The sequence below is a fragment of the Lactuca saligna genome, chromosome 5 (genome assembly GCF_052625555.1).
Source record: "Lactuca saligna cultivar CGN05327 chromosome 5, ASM5262555v1, whole genome shotgun sequence".
Lineage (NCBI taxonomy): Eukaryota > Viridiplantae > Streptophyta > Magnoliopsida > Asterales > Asteraceae > Lactuca > Lactuca saligna.
The window spans coordinates 246472310-246489773 of NC_136421.1; the positions used below are offsets into that span (position 1 = coordinate 246472310).

Sequence of the window (17464 nt, forward strand, 5' to 3'; positions counted from 1 at the left end):
GTTCGCTGTACCATATACACAGACCATAAGATTTTGAGACACATCATGGATCAGCCGAACCTGAACATGAGGCAGTGCAGGTGGCTGGACGTAGTCAATGATAATGATTGTGAGATCCTTTACCATCTGAGTAAAGCGAATGTGGTTGCAGACACCCTGAGCTGCAAGTTGGCTGGATCTTCTATACCAGCGACATGTATGAGGATATTTGTGGATTCTCCACTCGTGAGCTTGATTAGGGAGGCTCAGGCTGAGGGTATGCGACGGGAGAACCGGAAGCTTGAGAGGACCAGGGGCGAGAACACCTGATTTGTATAGGATATTCGGGGATTGTTGACCCGTTGTGGTCGGGTCTGGGTTTCGATGTCTGGTGGGGTCAGACAGATTGTACTAGAGGAGGCTCATAAGTCTTGCTTCTCTATTCACCCGAGGGGCCACCAATATGTACCGAGATCTGAGACTGAATTACTAGTGGTTGTGCATGAAGAGAGTGATCGCATGGTACGTCGAGAGGTGCTTGATCTGCAAAATGGTCAAGGCCGAGCATTAAAGGCCGCATGGCAAGCTGCAGTCTCTGGAGGTTTCCATGTGGAAATAGGAACAAATCACGATGGACTTTATCACCAAGTTGCCAAGAACGACGAAGGGATATGATGATATATGGGTCATCATGGATCGATTCACAAAGAGTGGCCATTTTCTACCCATTTGGGAGAGCTCATTGGCCTATAAGCTGTTCGATATGTATATTCGCGAGATCGTTACTTCCCATGGGGTATCGGTCTCCATTGTCTCAGACTGTGATGTTTGATTCACCTCCCGTTTCTAGAAAAAGCTCCACGAGGAACTGGGCACGAGGCTGCATTTCAGTACATCTTATCATCCGTAGACCGACCGTCAGAGCGAGCGGATCATACAAACCCTCGATGATATGTTGTGGGCCTGCGTTATAGACTTTGGTGGGAGCTAGGACTCCTACTTACCGCTTGTGGAGTTCTCCTACAACAACATCTTTCATTCCAATATTGGTGCTCCACCATTTGAGCTATTGTATGGATAAAGACGTCGCACTAGGGCTGTTAATCGGTTTAACTCGATCGGGTTTTAGGTTAAACGGGTCGGGTTAGTCGGGTTTTTCTAGAAAAAATATTCACCCGAAACCCGACCCTAATAAGGTACGGGTTAGTTGGTTCGGGTTAACCGGGTTTCGGGTTTGTAGGGTCGGGTTAATCGGGTTGAAGTTGAAATGTAAGATGAATTTATGTTGTGCCATTTTAATATATAATCCACATGTATAGGGACTTAAAATGTAAAGTTGGTATACGATATGAATTTTTGGAGTTTCTTTTACCATATTAGTAATGTAAACACTAAATAAAATTCGTAAAACTGTTACAACTCAACCTTACTGCACTAAGAAGAAAGGAAAATTATGTCATTTTATACATCTCTATACATAGTAATTTTACAATCTGGTTTGTTTAAATAAGAAATATGTATTAGTTGTAAAATCTCAAGGGATCTTGAATTCATATCATTTAAGGCAGTAAAAAAAGTTTTGGAAATAAATTCTTAATCGGGTTGACCCGAAACCCGAATTGTTTTGAAAAATAAACCCTAAACCCGACCCTAATAATAATTCGGGTTAGTCGGGTTAACCCGAATAACCCGATTAAGAGTTCTGACCATATTAAACCCGACCCTAATTACCTTATTCGGGTTCGGGTCGGGTCAGGTTAATCGGGTTCGGGTTTTTTTGACACCTTTACGTCGCACCCCAGTCTGTTGGGGTGAGGTCGGACACAGGGTGATGCGTCGGACCGAGGTACTTCTACAGACTACCGAGCAGATTCAACAGATCAGAAAACATTTGCAAACCGCTCAGAGTCGGCAGAAGAGTTGCGTCGATCGACGCTGGTTTGAGTTGTAGTTTTAGGTTGGTGACATGGTACTATTGAAGGTCTCACCATTCGCTGTTGGGTCACCGATACATTGAACCTTTTCGGGTTATTGCTAGGGTTGGCACGGTGGCATATAGACTAGATCTGCCGGAGGAGCTCAGTCAGATTCACAACACTTTTCACGTCTCGCAATTGCGAAAGTGCATATCAGATGAGGAGGCAGTGGTGTCATTAGATGATATTCAGGTTGATGAGCGCCTAAATTCCATGGAGAATCCAGTGGCCGTTCTGGAAAGGAGAGTGAAGGTTCCAAAGAACAAGGAGGTACCTTTGGTAAAGGTACAATGGGAGCATCAGAGGGGATCTGAGTGGACTTGGGAGTCGGAGGCTGAGATGCGGGAGCATTACCCGAATATGCTCATAGCAACAGACTTCGAGGATGAGGTATAGTTCAAGTGGGGGAGAATTGTAACATCCCGACTCCTATGTGTAAATTTTAAAGCTTTTATATTCATAATTATAGACCTATTCGATGAGTTAGATGCCCCAACTCGTCGTGCAGAAACTGATAAAGCCGCGTTGATTTTAGAACCTACTCGACAAGTTGGAGGACCCAACTCAACGAGTTGAAGCTGGTCATGAAAACCCTAATTTTTAGGGTTTGCACCCTATTTAAAGGACCTTAAGTCCTCCCTCCATCCTCATTACCACCTTTCACGTACAGAAACAAACCCTAATCGAGCTAACCTCCTATTTTGAGTGTGAGTGAGGCTAAAAGTGTGTATTTAGTGCATTCCTTGAAGAAACTTAAAGATTGAGAAGTTTGGAACGAGAAGGAGAGTGTAGATCCAACATCGACTTCGTTTTGACATTCATTAAAAAGTCATTACCTTGATCGTGCACCTCCTCACATTTTATGTTTTTGATTTATGGGATACTCTGATATGAAACTATTTTGAAAACATTTTGTAATAAATAATGGTTTTTGGATGTGTGAAAAAGTTTTAAATTTTCATGATTTTTATGGATGCTACACCTTTAGTGCTTATTTGAGTTAAGCACTTAAAGGATTAAGAAGTACTTTATACAAGAAGAAACTAGCATTCCAAGTGCCTTACTCTTGATGGAGGATACATATAGAGAAATTCTATTCTTGAACTTTTGTCATCTTCATCAACACCCTAAAACCAAGTGGGTTTAAAGGCTTCAAAGGTTTTCATTCTAAAAACTATTTGGTTATTTTTATTTCATTGTAACCTCTATGAATGGAACCTTGATGGTTTGATTTTGTTAGAAACTAAAAGTAAACTTGTTATTATAAAGACTTACATTGCCGGTTATATGAAAAACTAATTATATTTTGTATTAAAACCCATTAAAGGGGGCGTGAAAGAGCGTTGTTGCGAGTATAAGCATGTCCAAGTGATCTGAATCATCTTCCAAAATTTATCCTTTGAAGCTTTTAACCCATAGCCTTTAACCATTTTCTTGAAATTTTCAAATATTTTGAATTAATTACAAAATATTCCATTTTGAAATTAAAAGAAAAAAGAAAATAAATGATTAACCATAGCCATCCAATTTTGCAAATTAAATGGCAAGATTAGTCCTCGTGGTTCATACCAATTTTGAAGTTCTTACACGATCCTACTTATATATATATATATATATATATATATATATATATATATATATATATATATATATATATATATATATATATATATATATATAATGCTAGGTTCAAATATAGATAAACATCTATTGTGCGGTTGTGTGGACAATGCTATTATAGTGCTATTTTGTGAGAATGACTAAAAAAATATGTTGTTTGGTAATCTGAATATGTTCAACCTCACATAACTATTGTCATTATCACAAATTCTCACTAATTAAATAGTCTATAAGGGTATTATAGATTTTTTTTTATTATTTTAATTTTTTTTTTTTATGATTCTGTTATGTTAGAATGTGTTATTGATAATCATATTTTGTAAGAATGAAAATGTGTGAAAAACAATGCATATGAACAAAAATGAATAAGAATTACTGAGAATGCATGATAACGACGATAGTTGTGTGAGGTTGATGTATTTACATTACCAAACAACATATTCTCTTAGTCATTCTCACGAATAAACATTGTCAACACAGGTTCGCACAATAGATGTTCATTCACATTATAACGTAGCCCTATATATATATATATATATATATATATATATATATATATATATATATATATGGTTTTAGATGTACAAATATATCTTTTAGAAATATTAATATGTATTTTAGAAGTGCACGTATTTATTTTTATGTTTTCATAAGTATATACATATATTTTTAGAAGTGTAAATCTTTATTTTTATATTTTATTTAAATATATTTTTAGAAGTATATATACATATTAATACTTCTAAAAATGTAAAAATATTTATTTATACTTCTGAAAACTATATCTATCAAATACGTATTCATAATTCTAAAAATGTATTTTTTACATTTTAAATTGTATAACCATGCAAAAAAACATTATATATATATATATATATATATATATATATATATATATATATATATATATATATATATATATATAAGATCGTAAATATAATATTTAATTAAACATTTTTTTCGTATATAAATATGATTTTTCTACATGAATACATATAATATGAAAAAAAATACTTAGGTTAAAAGCGTAAAAAGTTTATAAACTTAAGAGTAAATTTTTTTTTTTTTTGTGAAGTTAACATAATGGTAACTTGGAAAAATCTGTTATTACGTGTAAAAAGGTAAAAACAAATATAAAATTTAACTTTAGACAAAACCAATAAAAATCTTAAAACTTAAAGGTTTTTATAGCATTTGCCCAAAAGCAAATAACATATTACGCAATTAAAATATTGAAACTAAGGTTGCACAAATCTTTTTCTCTCTAAATATCAAAATATTAGCAAGATATTTTGAAAATGTATATCCCAATGAGTTTTTGACATAAAAGCCCCCAATTTTCACACAATGTTCGATCATAAGTGTATTTTTTTTGGTTCGTTAATATCCAAACATACCGGAAAATTGGTTTATTTTTGCCCTTTAGCTAACTTTTATCGGGCAAATCACCATTGTCATAGAAACCCTCATATTTACATATCATCTCCACCACCATAATTTGCCACTACCATCTACCATACACAAACCACCAACACCACCGCCATCATCTACCACCACCTAACGCCACCCTTATCCCTCCATTACATAAATCCTTCATCACCTCCATAATCAGCCATCGTCTTCTTTACCCTCACACCCACCATTACAGCCTAACCTTTACCATTCGTAAATCACTATTAACATCCCTACATCCGATACCTTCCAACACCCTCTTAAAAACCACAACCCAATACCAGAAGCCACCACACAAACACCTTGACACCACCCTTAACATCCATTACAACCACCGTTTACCCATTTCCATAATCTTCAATAATCGACATTCCAACTACCACCATCTTCTTCCTGCCCTGTTCATGCACACAAACATTTATCGCTATCACCACAAACCCTTTAATATGAATCGAAGAGAGTGTGGTACAATTCGAATAATAAAGAAAAGATGAAGGGTGTGAAACGAAAAAGGCAAGAAGTGGGTGCACTCCACTAGTTTGTTACATACCTGAGAAAGAAACACAAACAAATACCAAAATTCTTCTTTCAATGGATTTATTCTTCCAATAGAGGCGGCTAGGGGTTCATTCGAGGGGATGGTAGTGAAAGCAGAGAGGGTGATGAAGATGGTGACCGTCGGAGACGGCTGCTAATGGTGGTGGTGACCGGCTACACACATGTGATGGTGATTGCTTTATATTAAGAAGAAGATCAGGTGGGCTACCAATCATAAAAGGTAAAATTATGGTAAATGGCAAAATCGAACAAAGTATTCGGTATTTGAGGCATCTGTAGCAAAAAAAAAAAAAAAAAAAAAAAAACGACTTTGGGCCTAACTTCTTTTTTTTTTTTTTGTAAAATTGGGAGTTTTATGTCAAAAATCCTATCCCAATTGCTGAAAACTTCAAAACCGAGTTTTGAACTGTGGCAGACCTTAGTGGTGCCCGGGGAGTCCCGGGCCACTGTTCCGATTCCGACATGTAGTGTTTTTAAAAATATTTTTTCTATTAGGTGTATTGGTTTAAAAATACGAGTGCCACTATTAATTTAAATTTTTTTCGGAAATTTTTTTTTAGTACCACTCCTACTAAAACCTTTTGTGTCCGCCACTGGTTTTGAAGTTTTTTTTGTTAGTAAAATTGTCCACAACTATTTATGTATTTTGCAGTTACCTAAGGTTATTTTATGATAAAATGGTTATTTGGGTAAGAACATTTATAGACATAAAAAATAAGAAATAAGAATCATTTTAAAGTTATCGTTTGTCTTTTTATTATATTCATAAAGAATTAAATGCCTTTATCAACAAAATACATCATTAACTCGACACAAATATCGCCGATAAATATCGTCTAAACTTTAGTCTTTAGCTTTTGAACAAACTTATTTATAAGGAATGAATTTTCATTAAATAAAATTAATAAAAATATAATATTACAAGACCAAAAAATTAAATGACTTGAATATGTGAACGTATATTTAATTTGTAATAATTGATTTAAAAGTTACACTTAAAAAGGTTTTTTTTTTTTTTTTTTTGAACCGGAAAAAAGGTAATTTTCTAGCCCAAAGACTAGAAAGGTCCGTCCACTAATTCATAAATTAAAGAAAGCAAGGACTTGGGTTGATCGATCGATCCGTACACCAGAGTCCAGACGGCCAAAAAGATCAAGAACCTTCACGTTGCCAACTGGGTTCTTGACTACCAGAATTAGCTCAAGATTCTTCTTACAATTTGCTTCTGATTTTATTTCAATCACAAGTTTCACTTCAATTCGATTTATACATCCTTTCCCCCATCCGGGTCGATCCTATTACGATGCCTTCAAGAAGAAGAACGCTTCTCAAAGTCATCATCCTCGGGGACAGCGGGTCAGTTGTTGTTTTTGTTAAATCTGGGTTTATTTTGGGGTTTTGTACTTGTTTCGAGCTGGAAATCTTTCTCACTTGAAGCTGATCTCGATTATTATGTTGTCAAATGGAAAAGTTCGATTTGATCCTTGTGTTGTTCGAATTGGTTATTGACTGTTTGATGAACAATTTTTGTATGGTTTAGTTCTAAATCACGAAGTTCGAATTTCGAATTGAAATAATCGATTTAGGTTTAGGGAGTATTCGGATCCAATTTCATATGAGTGGATGTATTATCGATTACTATAGGAGAAACAACTTGATATAAATCGCGATCTCCAAGTGTAAACTATCATAAAATCTGTGTTTTTGACAATTCGTTTCTGATCTAACTTCTCAGCTTCCTAAATATTGGTATTCAGATTGCGTATGCTGATGCACTCATCTCTTTTCATGTATATCCGTGTAAAATTTGCATAGATTTAATCCCCTGACTTGCTTCCCAATTTGTTGTTTTATGTGATGCAGGGTAGGCAAGACATCGTTGATGAATCAGTATCCTGTATAACTTAAATTTGTTAGGGTTTATTCTTTTTCACCATTCACCCACATTTATCCTAGTCTTCGGGTGTAACAATCAAATAGGATCCACAATCACATCTTTCATGTCTCTAAAACTCCAACAAGTTGAAATTTTAGAATACATGAAGCTCATGTGATATGTGGCATGCAAGAAAATGTATTTTAAATTTGATTATTGCAACTCGAAGTATTGTAATCTAACAATTATATAATCAATTAAAATGTTTTATAGAGATAATTGGGTAACTTTACATTTACATCAACCTTATATGATCATTGAAGATCACCCAAGCCATTATTAGGGATTATTATTGTGTGCCCTTAATGTTTAACTTTAGATATGTGAACAAGAAGTTTAGCAATCAATACAAGGCAACAATAGGAGCCGATTTCTTGACAAAAGAAGTTGAATTTGAGGATAGGCTCTTCACTCTACAGGTTGGTTGTTACTGATGCTCATTTACCAAAGGGTGCTAAGAATGTCCATAAACCACAAGTCGGAGGACCAAATCTGTAATTTGATATGTAGTGATTGTTGCAGATCTGGGATACAGCTGGACAGGAAAGATTTCAGAGCCTTGGAGTTGCTTTTTATCGTGGTGCAGATTGCTGTGTTCTTGTGTATGATGTGAATGTTCAGAAGTCATTTGATGATCTCAACAACTGGAGGGAGGAATTCCTTATTCAGGTATTCTAACATGAATATTATTTAGTTATGATTATTATAGTAATAATAATAATAATAATAATAATAATAATAGTTGATTGGATAAAATGGGTTGCAGGCTAGCCCTTCGGATCCTGAAAATTTCCCGTTTGTAGTTCTTGGAAACAAAGTTGATGTGGATGGTGGCAACAGCAGAGTGGTATGTTTTTTCAGTGGGAAAAAAAAATTAAAAAAATCTGAAATTTAAAATAATGGTTATGCAGGTTTCAGAGAAAAAGGCACGGGCTTGGTGTGCCTCAAAAGGAAACATTCCATATTTTGAGACATCGGCCAAGGAAGGGATCAATGTTGAAGAGGCCTTTCAAGTCATTGCTAAGAATGCATTGAAGAGTGGAGAAGAGGAAGAAATGTAAGTTTTCACTTTTAAAATCATCCATCTCTTTTACTTTACCCATTTAAACGTAAATGGGTTAAATATTATATTATGTATTCTGTTCTAAGTTTGGGTGGGTGTTTTTGTGAATGAAGATACTTGCCGGATACGATTGATGTAGGAAGCAGCAATCAACAGAGGGCATCAGGATGCGACTGCTAGAAATCAATTTCAATTCTTTAAGGACTTTGTGTTGCTATCATCTTGTACTACTACTACTACAAAACGTGTTTTACTTTTTACTGTATTTTGCTCACTTTGTTTGCTGCTGTGTGGATGGTTGGACTGTAAATGTGGTTTGAAGTTGTTTCATGGAGCCTGTGTGTTTGTGTGTGTTTAAGTTTAATCTTCATATTAATGGCATTGCACTCTGTTTCTTTGAGTTGTGGTATTAGTTGCTTAGTTTTATTGATGAATCATTTTGTTTTGTGGGTTCGGTCGAATTGATTAAAATGTCCTTTTACTGTTTTGCCAAGGTTATTTGCAAGAAAACACACAACACTTTGACCACTTTTTTGAAATACACTTCATCGGTTTTTTACCATTTAAATCTGAAGTCTAGTGCTTTGTGTTTTGGCATGATTGGTGGGTTGGGATGTTATCGCACAAACATTACAGACTTATTTTATACTTTTTATACGACTATTTGATAGTTGTTTCTTGAGGCACAACTTGATTGAGTTTAATATCAATAAGAGGGTATTAGACTAAGGGTATGTTTGGCACGGAGCTTTTTAACTTTTAGCTTCTGATAAAAACGCTCTAGTTTAAAGAAAAAACATCGTTTGGTAGTACGAGCGTTTAACTTTTAGTTTAAACAAAACACTTCAAATCTAAAAGCTATTTCATGTAGCGTTTAACAAAAAGCTACTGAGCTTTTGAAATCAATTTCAATAATTATCCTTAAAAATATATTTATATATTTATTTATTTTTAATTGACTGTCATTTTATGTAATTTTATATATTTCAAATCAAAGTTATAGTTTTTCGCTACCCGCTTCCAGATAACAGCTACTTTTACCAAACACATCCTAAATCAAAGGCATCTAATTATGATATCAAATTGTCGAGATCTACCAGATTCATTATTTTACAAACTTAATTTTTATAGAAGTTTATAGAACGTTTATATAACAGAATTTTGGGAAAAAAATGTTAAAACTATAAAATACTTTTTTTCCTCATTAAACTTAAACTTTACTATATATTAAAGGCTTGTATTTTTTTTTCCGAAAAAACAATCTAACTTCTCATTTTTTTGGGAAGAAAACCTAGACCTTTCTTTCCAAAATAACTCTTTTTTCCCCAAAAAGAACCTTCACATTTTTTTATTCTTATTTTTTTTAAAAAAAATTCCTTCAGAAAAAGTGCCAAAAATTGCCAAAGTAAAAAAATATAAGGTAATTTAAAAAAAGGTTTAAGTTATTTTGGTCACTTAACTTTTGGTTTTGTACTCATTTGGTCACTTAACTATTTTTAAGTTTTAAAAGGTCATCAAACTTTTGACTTTGTGCTCATTTAATCACTTAAATTTTGGTTTGATCACACGTAGTCACCTAACTTTTAAAACTTTGCTCATTTAGTCACTAAACTTTTAAATTTTTTCAAAAAGTTTAGTGACTAAATGAGTACAATTTTAAAAGTTAGATGACTAAATGAGTACAAATCTAAAAGTTAAGTGACCAAACTAAAACTTAAGTGACTAAATGAGCACCAAGCCAAAAGTTTGACGACCTTTTAAAACTTAAAAAGAGTTAAGTGACCAAATGAGTACAAAACCAAAAGTTAAGTGACCAAAAATGACCTAAACCCTAAAAAAAGTTAAGATTTAATCTGAAAAAGAAAAAAACACAATATGTAATGTCTTTTATTATATTAACCCTTAAAAAACATGTTAAATATGTCTTGTGGAGAGAAGAGGTCAGGGGGTTTAAATCCTTCCCCATAATATCCTTTCATTTATCTTAAGTTGTTATATCGATGTCATGGAAAAATAATTGTAAAACGTACTATCTAAAAGTCACATCGATATGAAGCAACCTATGTGAAAGGTTAAATGCATAACACTAGCTGTATTTTAAATGTATCTCAGCCAAAAAAGTATATCTGACACATAAAATGTAAAACTATAAGACATTGTTTGGTATGTGTAATCGAAGAAATAAAATAAATCATTATTGTAGAATAATAATAATACTAAAATGTTTGGTTGCCACGAAGGAATGAAATTTAGCATTCCTCACGAAATATAATTCCTATTCCCGGGATGATTTTCATTCTATTAGGGAGGGGTATTCTCTTTTCCATTCAATCAGGAATGAAATGATATATATGTTATAACTAGTTTATAACCCGTGAGAACCACGGTTATATAATTAATTAAACTTTTAAAATAAAAACCAAAAATTATTAATCAATTACTTTAAATAAATTATTAATTAAGAGATTTTTTTTAGTTTAAATAAATATGTAAAATTATATCACTTTATAATTTATATTAAGTTTATTTTTATTTTTATTCTAATGTTATTAATTTAATGCAATTAGAGTGGGAAATTTAAAATTTAAAATTTGAAATGAAAAATCAATAGGTTTACAAATGTTACGTATTAATTAGGAGATATAATATGATGACACATGGCAAAATGAGAACAAAATATGCATTAATTAAGAGGCTTAATAAGATGGCACATGTCAAGAGGAGAATAAAACTATTCTTTTATTAGATAGGGAGATTATAAATTGCTTATATTCATATAATTTTCAATAAATATTAATCTTTTTTAATTTTTCAAAGCATCATATAAATTATTGTTTTTATTTTGAAAAAATAAACAAGAGTTTTCCTTGTTATATCTTAAAATTGTATGGTATCTAGTTTTTTATTTTGTAACATTTTTTTATATCATTGACAATTATTTTTTTAAACTATTTTTAATATATATAATATGTATTTTTAACAAAATTTAATATTTTTATGTAAATTATTTAACAATTTTATTTATATAATTAAATTTATTTTTATAAAATAACATTCTTATCTTTTATTTATCAAATTTTATTTAATTTAGTTTCTTTTATTAATAATAAACAATATATTTGAATGATTTGATCAAAAAGAATTTGTCAATGGAATGTAATGATTCATTCCATTAGGCTTATTGACATAAAAATCCTTAATTTTTTTTAATTTTATGCGGGTAACATCCTGTTTTGGATCGTCTGTGATTTAGGGTTCGTGGGTTGCAACTCGAGCATGAGAAAGCCTTGAGGCTGCGACGAGTTACTAGAAGCGTAGGGCTTCTCGCCATCTCTCCGTGGATGTGAGGATTCGTTGGAAACGGACTTATAACGAAGAAGCTATGATAGTTTGAAGTTTTGGCAAGTTTGGTCCCTTATTTGAGGAAAGGTGGCAGCTGAGTACGCGGGGCGTATGCGTGTGTACGCTCAGCGTACTCATGTGTGTGATTTGGACGCGGAGGCTACCTAGTACATTGGGCGTACTAGGCTCAGGGTGAAAACCCTATTTAAGGGGTGTGTCCCTATTTAAGGAGCATGATGGCCTCATTTCTGGCCACCATTTCCAGTCTTCAACCCTCTCAAAACCCTAATTTCCGTTCCTTTAGCTTGAGTGTCCATTTGTGAGCTTCTAAGTGTTCTTGTGGGATACTTTGAGTGAAGAAGGAGCATTGAAGAGAATAGAGTTGGAGTCCAGGCTTTGGATCTGAGCTTTTCTATGGTTGGAGCATCATTTGAAGGTATAAAACTTAGAGCTTTCTCATCCTTTTTGATTTGTGCATAATATGGTCCATTTTAGGGTTTTTGGTCCCAAAGCTTGAAGCTTTATGAGTTGTTGAACTCCAGAGCCTTATATCTGTCCCTTTAAGCGTTTCTAGTGGAGTGGACTCATAAAAAAAGGATATTGGACGTCAAAACCACCCCATGCATGGGATATGAGCATTTCTGGGAGTAAAGAGTGAGAGTATTTGGGTTTGGGACTTTCTCAGCCATGTAAAGGCTTAAATTCACGAACTTTATGGAGTATGAGACTTAAAGGAGTCTAGAACTGAGAGTATAACTATGGTCTTAACGAGTTAAGACCAAGAGAGTGGAAAAAACAAGCATGAGACGTACGCCCAGCGTAATCCTAGTACGCCCTGCGTACTGATCTAGTGTCCCCGATCAGGAGTCGTGTGTACGCTGAGCGTACCAAGGGAGGTACGCCCCGCGTAATCTCGCTGTGGGCTTTTTGGGCTAAATCTCATATTGGGCTTGGATGTTAGGCTTGTTGTACTAGAGATTTTGGATAAGAGGAATATATATATATATATATATATATATATATATATATATATATATATATATATATATATATATATATATATATATATCTTGGGCCCTTGTGTTGGGCTTGCTATTTGGACTTAAGTTTAAGGATTGGGCCTTGGTAGGGGTGAGCATATTAACCGAAAAACCGAACCATAACCAAATTAACCAATATAATTGAACCATTTTAACCAAACCATTACTAAAATCTATGGTGCGGTTTTTAATTTTGATTAATCGAATACATATGGTTCGGTTATGGTTTTCATCTAAAACCGAACCACTATTAACCGAACCGAACCGAATCAACCAGCAATATTAATAAATATTTTTATTATAATATAATATTAAATACCCCCTCTCTCCATCTCATTTTTATGGTCCACTTTTTACTTTTGAAGTTTTTATATTTCAACTTTAATCTTAGTTATTTTTGTTTTTTATATATAATACTTGATGCAAAATATATGCATGAATTGTGTTTTAAATGTCTTTTCATTTTTATAAGTTTTATCAAGTAATTTATAACATGAATATAAATATTTAAGGTTAAAGTTGAACAATAAATAATTTAAAAGTCAAAAGTGAATAATAAATATCATGCGTAAGGAGTATATTATATGTAATTATATTAAGAATTAAAAATTCAAAGGGTAATTATCTAGAATTAGATATGATAAGTAATCTTCTACAATACAATTATATATACATAATCATTCACTTTTTATAACAATGGACTTTATATTTTTTAATTTTTATAGAAAAGTATTTTTAATTTTATGTCATCTTTGACCATTATGGTTAACCAATATTAACCATTAACTATAACCATTAATCGACTAAAACCGTTATCCAAAACCAATATTAACCGCTACCCAATGGTTATTGAAAGACATTAACCAATTGTAATGGTTATGTGTAACGTCCCAATTTTCACGTTCGAAAATTTTGTTGTAAACATTACTTTAGAAAACATTAACAATTAAAAACATTGTTTGATCACATAATAACAAAAAGCCAAGCCATACAATCCATCAGAATATCAGAGTACAAATCCCAGTGAATCTCGTAAATGCGGAAACCAGAGTGTGTGCATGATGTGCCGCTACCGCGCCAGCTCCTTCCCCTTCGAAGAAGAGGTGCCTGAAACCAAAACTGTAAAATGTAAGCACAAAGCTTAGTGAGTTCCCCCATCGTACCACATACCATACAAACACATAACATATATACTGCCAGGCTATTCTGGGGTGCCTGACTACCTGGTACGGCCATTCTGGGGTGCCGACCTACCCATACGGCCATTCTGGGGTGCCGTCCTACCCATGTCAAGCCATTATGGGGTGCTGACTACCCATCGGTCCTAACAACCGATCCTCGGGGACTGGTCCCCTCCTACTACCTCTATCGCATAACATAACAGGCCAACATACAAACATATCATCACATACTGTCAGAAATTTCTGGGGTGTCTGACTACCCTTCGGTCCTAACAACCAAACTCTACTACTATCACATATAACGTATCATGCTAGCATATAACATATCAGGTAGTAGCAACCTAGATGATATCACAAAGACAATCATCTATCATGCGTCTCCTACTGGTGGGCCGGCATTATGGCCTTAGACCCACCACTACTGGAAGGTAACTCACCTGATACTGCTGAACTGTTGCTGCTAATCCCTTTGACCGCTACCTGACCTCTGTCTTGGAATTGCTACTCCACTAGCTCCTCGAGCTACCAATATCAATAAAACACTTAGTCTAACTGACCTCCAATGGTCAACTAAGTCAACTATTACCAATGCCAAAGTCCTGGTCACAGTCAACCTTCCAGGCCAACCCTACTGCCGAGTCACCATACTGACTCGCCGAGTTCATATACTTAGAGTTATTCCTGTTTGCGACTCGACTCGCCGAGTCAACCACTGACTCGCCGAGTCTACTGATTCCGAGTCTTGTCCTGTCCAACTCACTGAGTCCTGGCTCGACTCGCTGACTCGAGTCTTAACTCGAAGGGTTTGGGACCACGCGACCTGACTCGTCGAGTCCAAGAACAGACTCGTCGAGCACAAGGCAATCTCCAACCAACTCGTCGAGTTGTTCATCCAACTCGCCGAGTTCCTGCCCATCTTCATCCGACTCGTCGAGCTGTTCATCCCACTCGTCGAGTTCCTCCTCATCTTCAAGCTACTCACCGAGTCCACTCCAAGGACTCGCCGAGTCCATTCGGTTCTACATACATGCAGAGGACTTTTGAGTCATGCATGGACTCCATACTGTAGATCCACTCTTCTAAGGTCTATTCCTTACGTAAAGTGACAAACTTTACGTGTGGCTGAGGAGATCTAGGCTCAAAACACTATAAACTAGGGTTTAAGACAAAGGGGCTCAACAATCAACCCAACAACTGATGCTTTATGAGTCTCTAGGCCAAGATACACTTAGATCTGAAGTAACAACTTCAGATATGAGCTTCCAACTCGAACTGGGTCTTAATCAACCATAAAACCCCCAAAACTCATAACAAAATAGATCTAGATGCAAGGAAGGGAAAATGGCAGCTTAATACCTCCAAGAAGAACACCAACTGAAGTAGATCTCGGATCTACACCTCTCCTTTGAAGCCACCTTCCTGATCTTCAAGTCCCTTCCAAGATTTCCTTCCCCCAAAGCTATTTCTCTCAAATGATGGAGGCTCCCACGAATCTTAGGGTTTACAGTTTCTCTAGGATGATATGGAGGCTGAGGGAGGGACATAACTCCCTTTTATATAGGATACAACTCCCAGAATTAGGGTTTTCCTTGCACTGACCAGACTCACCGAGTCTCCTTGGTCGACTCGCCGAGTCGGTCACTTACTCCCCGACCCGGATCCCGCTTGGACTCGCCGAGTCGACCCCTAAACTTAGGGTTTTCTTTCCTTTCTTGGTCTTTGAAACTTTGGGTGTTACAACTCTCCCCAACTTAAACTAAACTTCGTCCTCGAAGTTTGCTATGGCCCACTGCCTGCGAGCTGCCTCTAAAACCCAACCAACTATTCCAACACCAGTTGCCTACCCTTGCTGGCTTTTCGCTTGATCCTTCCGACTAACCTTAATCCTTGCTGATAACATCTCGGGTCAACCCTGACCCTAAACATCCTGGAGACACAACTTACTCAACCGACAATCCTTCTAGTACTCACCGAGTACTGAACTGAACCTATAGGGGTTCACCCCTTCCTGTCCTTGCGCAAATCCCTTGCCTTCCCAAGGCAAGGTTCTATAACCTACTATTTCTTTGTAACTGTGAAGGTCCTATACTTCACCAACTCCATCACCTCTGCCAATTCCAGTACGGGTCAATACCGCCAGCAACCACCGATGCCCCTATCTGACATAACTTGGTGCCGAGCACCCCTCAATTTCGACTAACTGAAAACCACCATAGACTGCTTACCTGCACTACTACTGACCGAAAGTTTCTGCTATTCCTCATCCGCCTTCCGGATGAACCGAGCCACCCTAGTCCTTACTGACGTCTCCATGTTTGGGTTACCGAACCCTACCGGTTACTACACTCCCTCGCAATCTCCCAGTTGCTTCCAGCGACTTCTATAGATACCTCGACTATCTATAATTGTTCTATCCACTCTGCCACTCATACTGAAACTATCCGAGACACTGAACTGGCTGAAACGCTGAACTGACTGAAACATTGAACTGACTGAATCACTGAACTGGCTGAATGGTTGCTTCCCATAACTTCTGAATGAAATCTTCCTCTGGAACTAGTTTCCACCAGTCATCCTGGCACTACAACTCTAACAATCACATCCTGACATCGTCAATTCCACGTCACATCACATCCTGGCACTGCAACTCTAACTGACTGATCCAACCGACCGGGTCCATACGTCACATCCTGACATCGTCAATTCCACGACTAACAATCATGATGGCTCCCAAACTGACGGTAGCCCTTAACATACACGAACCCAAACGGTCCACTGCTACTCTGATCTCATAACTGAGGTGACGATCTACTGACAAATCGCCGACTTAACTAAAACTGAACCATTTGGGAAATCCGAAATCTAACCCGTGGATTCCCATATCCTCACTACTGCACCCGAACTGGTGGGTACTACTGCTTCCCCCGCGCCCAACAATGCGCTCATGCTGCCTACCAACATGATAAAGGCCATGGCTGCTCCCGCGGACTTACAACACTCTACTACTATCCGGAGGACATCCTGACTATCCCTAGTCCTGCTAGTGATTCCTCACACTGGTTTCCTGAAACCAGCCCTTATATATCGAATGCTACATCAACCTCGGCATCTTATATCCTTGACACACTTAGTGATCCGCCGAGGAATTCTTTTACTTGGTTCCCAACCCAACCGTCTACTAATCCGGATACATGAAACTATCGTTGGGAAGTTTCCAAATTCCTAACTCCTTAATCCACACAACACAGCATGTTGTCTCTGCCACTAACTACTAACACGGAGGCATCTCTTGCTAACCATTCTCAGATCCTCATTCT

The 17464-nt window shown here is 35.9% G+C and overlaps 1 protein-coding gene across 1 annotated transcript; it reads left to right on the forward strand.

The window, feature by feature from the left end:
- The first annotated feature begins 6678 nt into the window (after positions 1 to 6678).
- On the forward strand, positions 6679 to 8984 carry LOC145047245 (ras-related protein Rab7). Its single transcript, XM_078995487.1, has 7 exons — positions 6679 to 6941; positions 7449 to 7475; positions 7841 to 7940; positions 8044 to 8190; positions 8288 to 8368; positions 8433 to 8578; positions 8698 to 8984. The coding sequence occupies exons 1-7, from the start codon at positions 6889 to 6891 to the stop codon at positions 8762 to 8764; spliced, it is 621 nt and encodes a 206-aa protein (XP_078851613.1). The 5' UTR covers positions 6679 to 6888; the 3' UTR covers positions 8765 to 8984.
- The last annotated feature ends 8480 nt before the right edge of the window (positions 8985 to 17464 follow it).

What these genes read in the sequence shown, in the direction of transcription:
- LOC145047245 (XM_078995487.1), top strand. Translation starts at nt 6,889, where the DNA reads ATGCCTTCAAGAAGAAGAACGCTTCTCAAAGTCATCATCCTCGGGGAC. An exon ending in ATCATCCTCGGGGACAGCGG is followed by an intron (nt 6,942 to 7,448) that starts GTCAGTTGTTGT and finishes TATGTGATGCAG; the next exon opens with GGTAGGCAAGACATCGTTGA. An exon ending in AAGACATCGTTGATGAATCA is followed by an intron (nt 7,476 to 7,840) that starts GTATCCTGTATA and finishes GTTTAACTTTAG; the next exon opens with ATATGTGAACAAGAAGTTTA.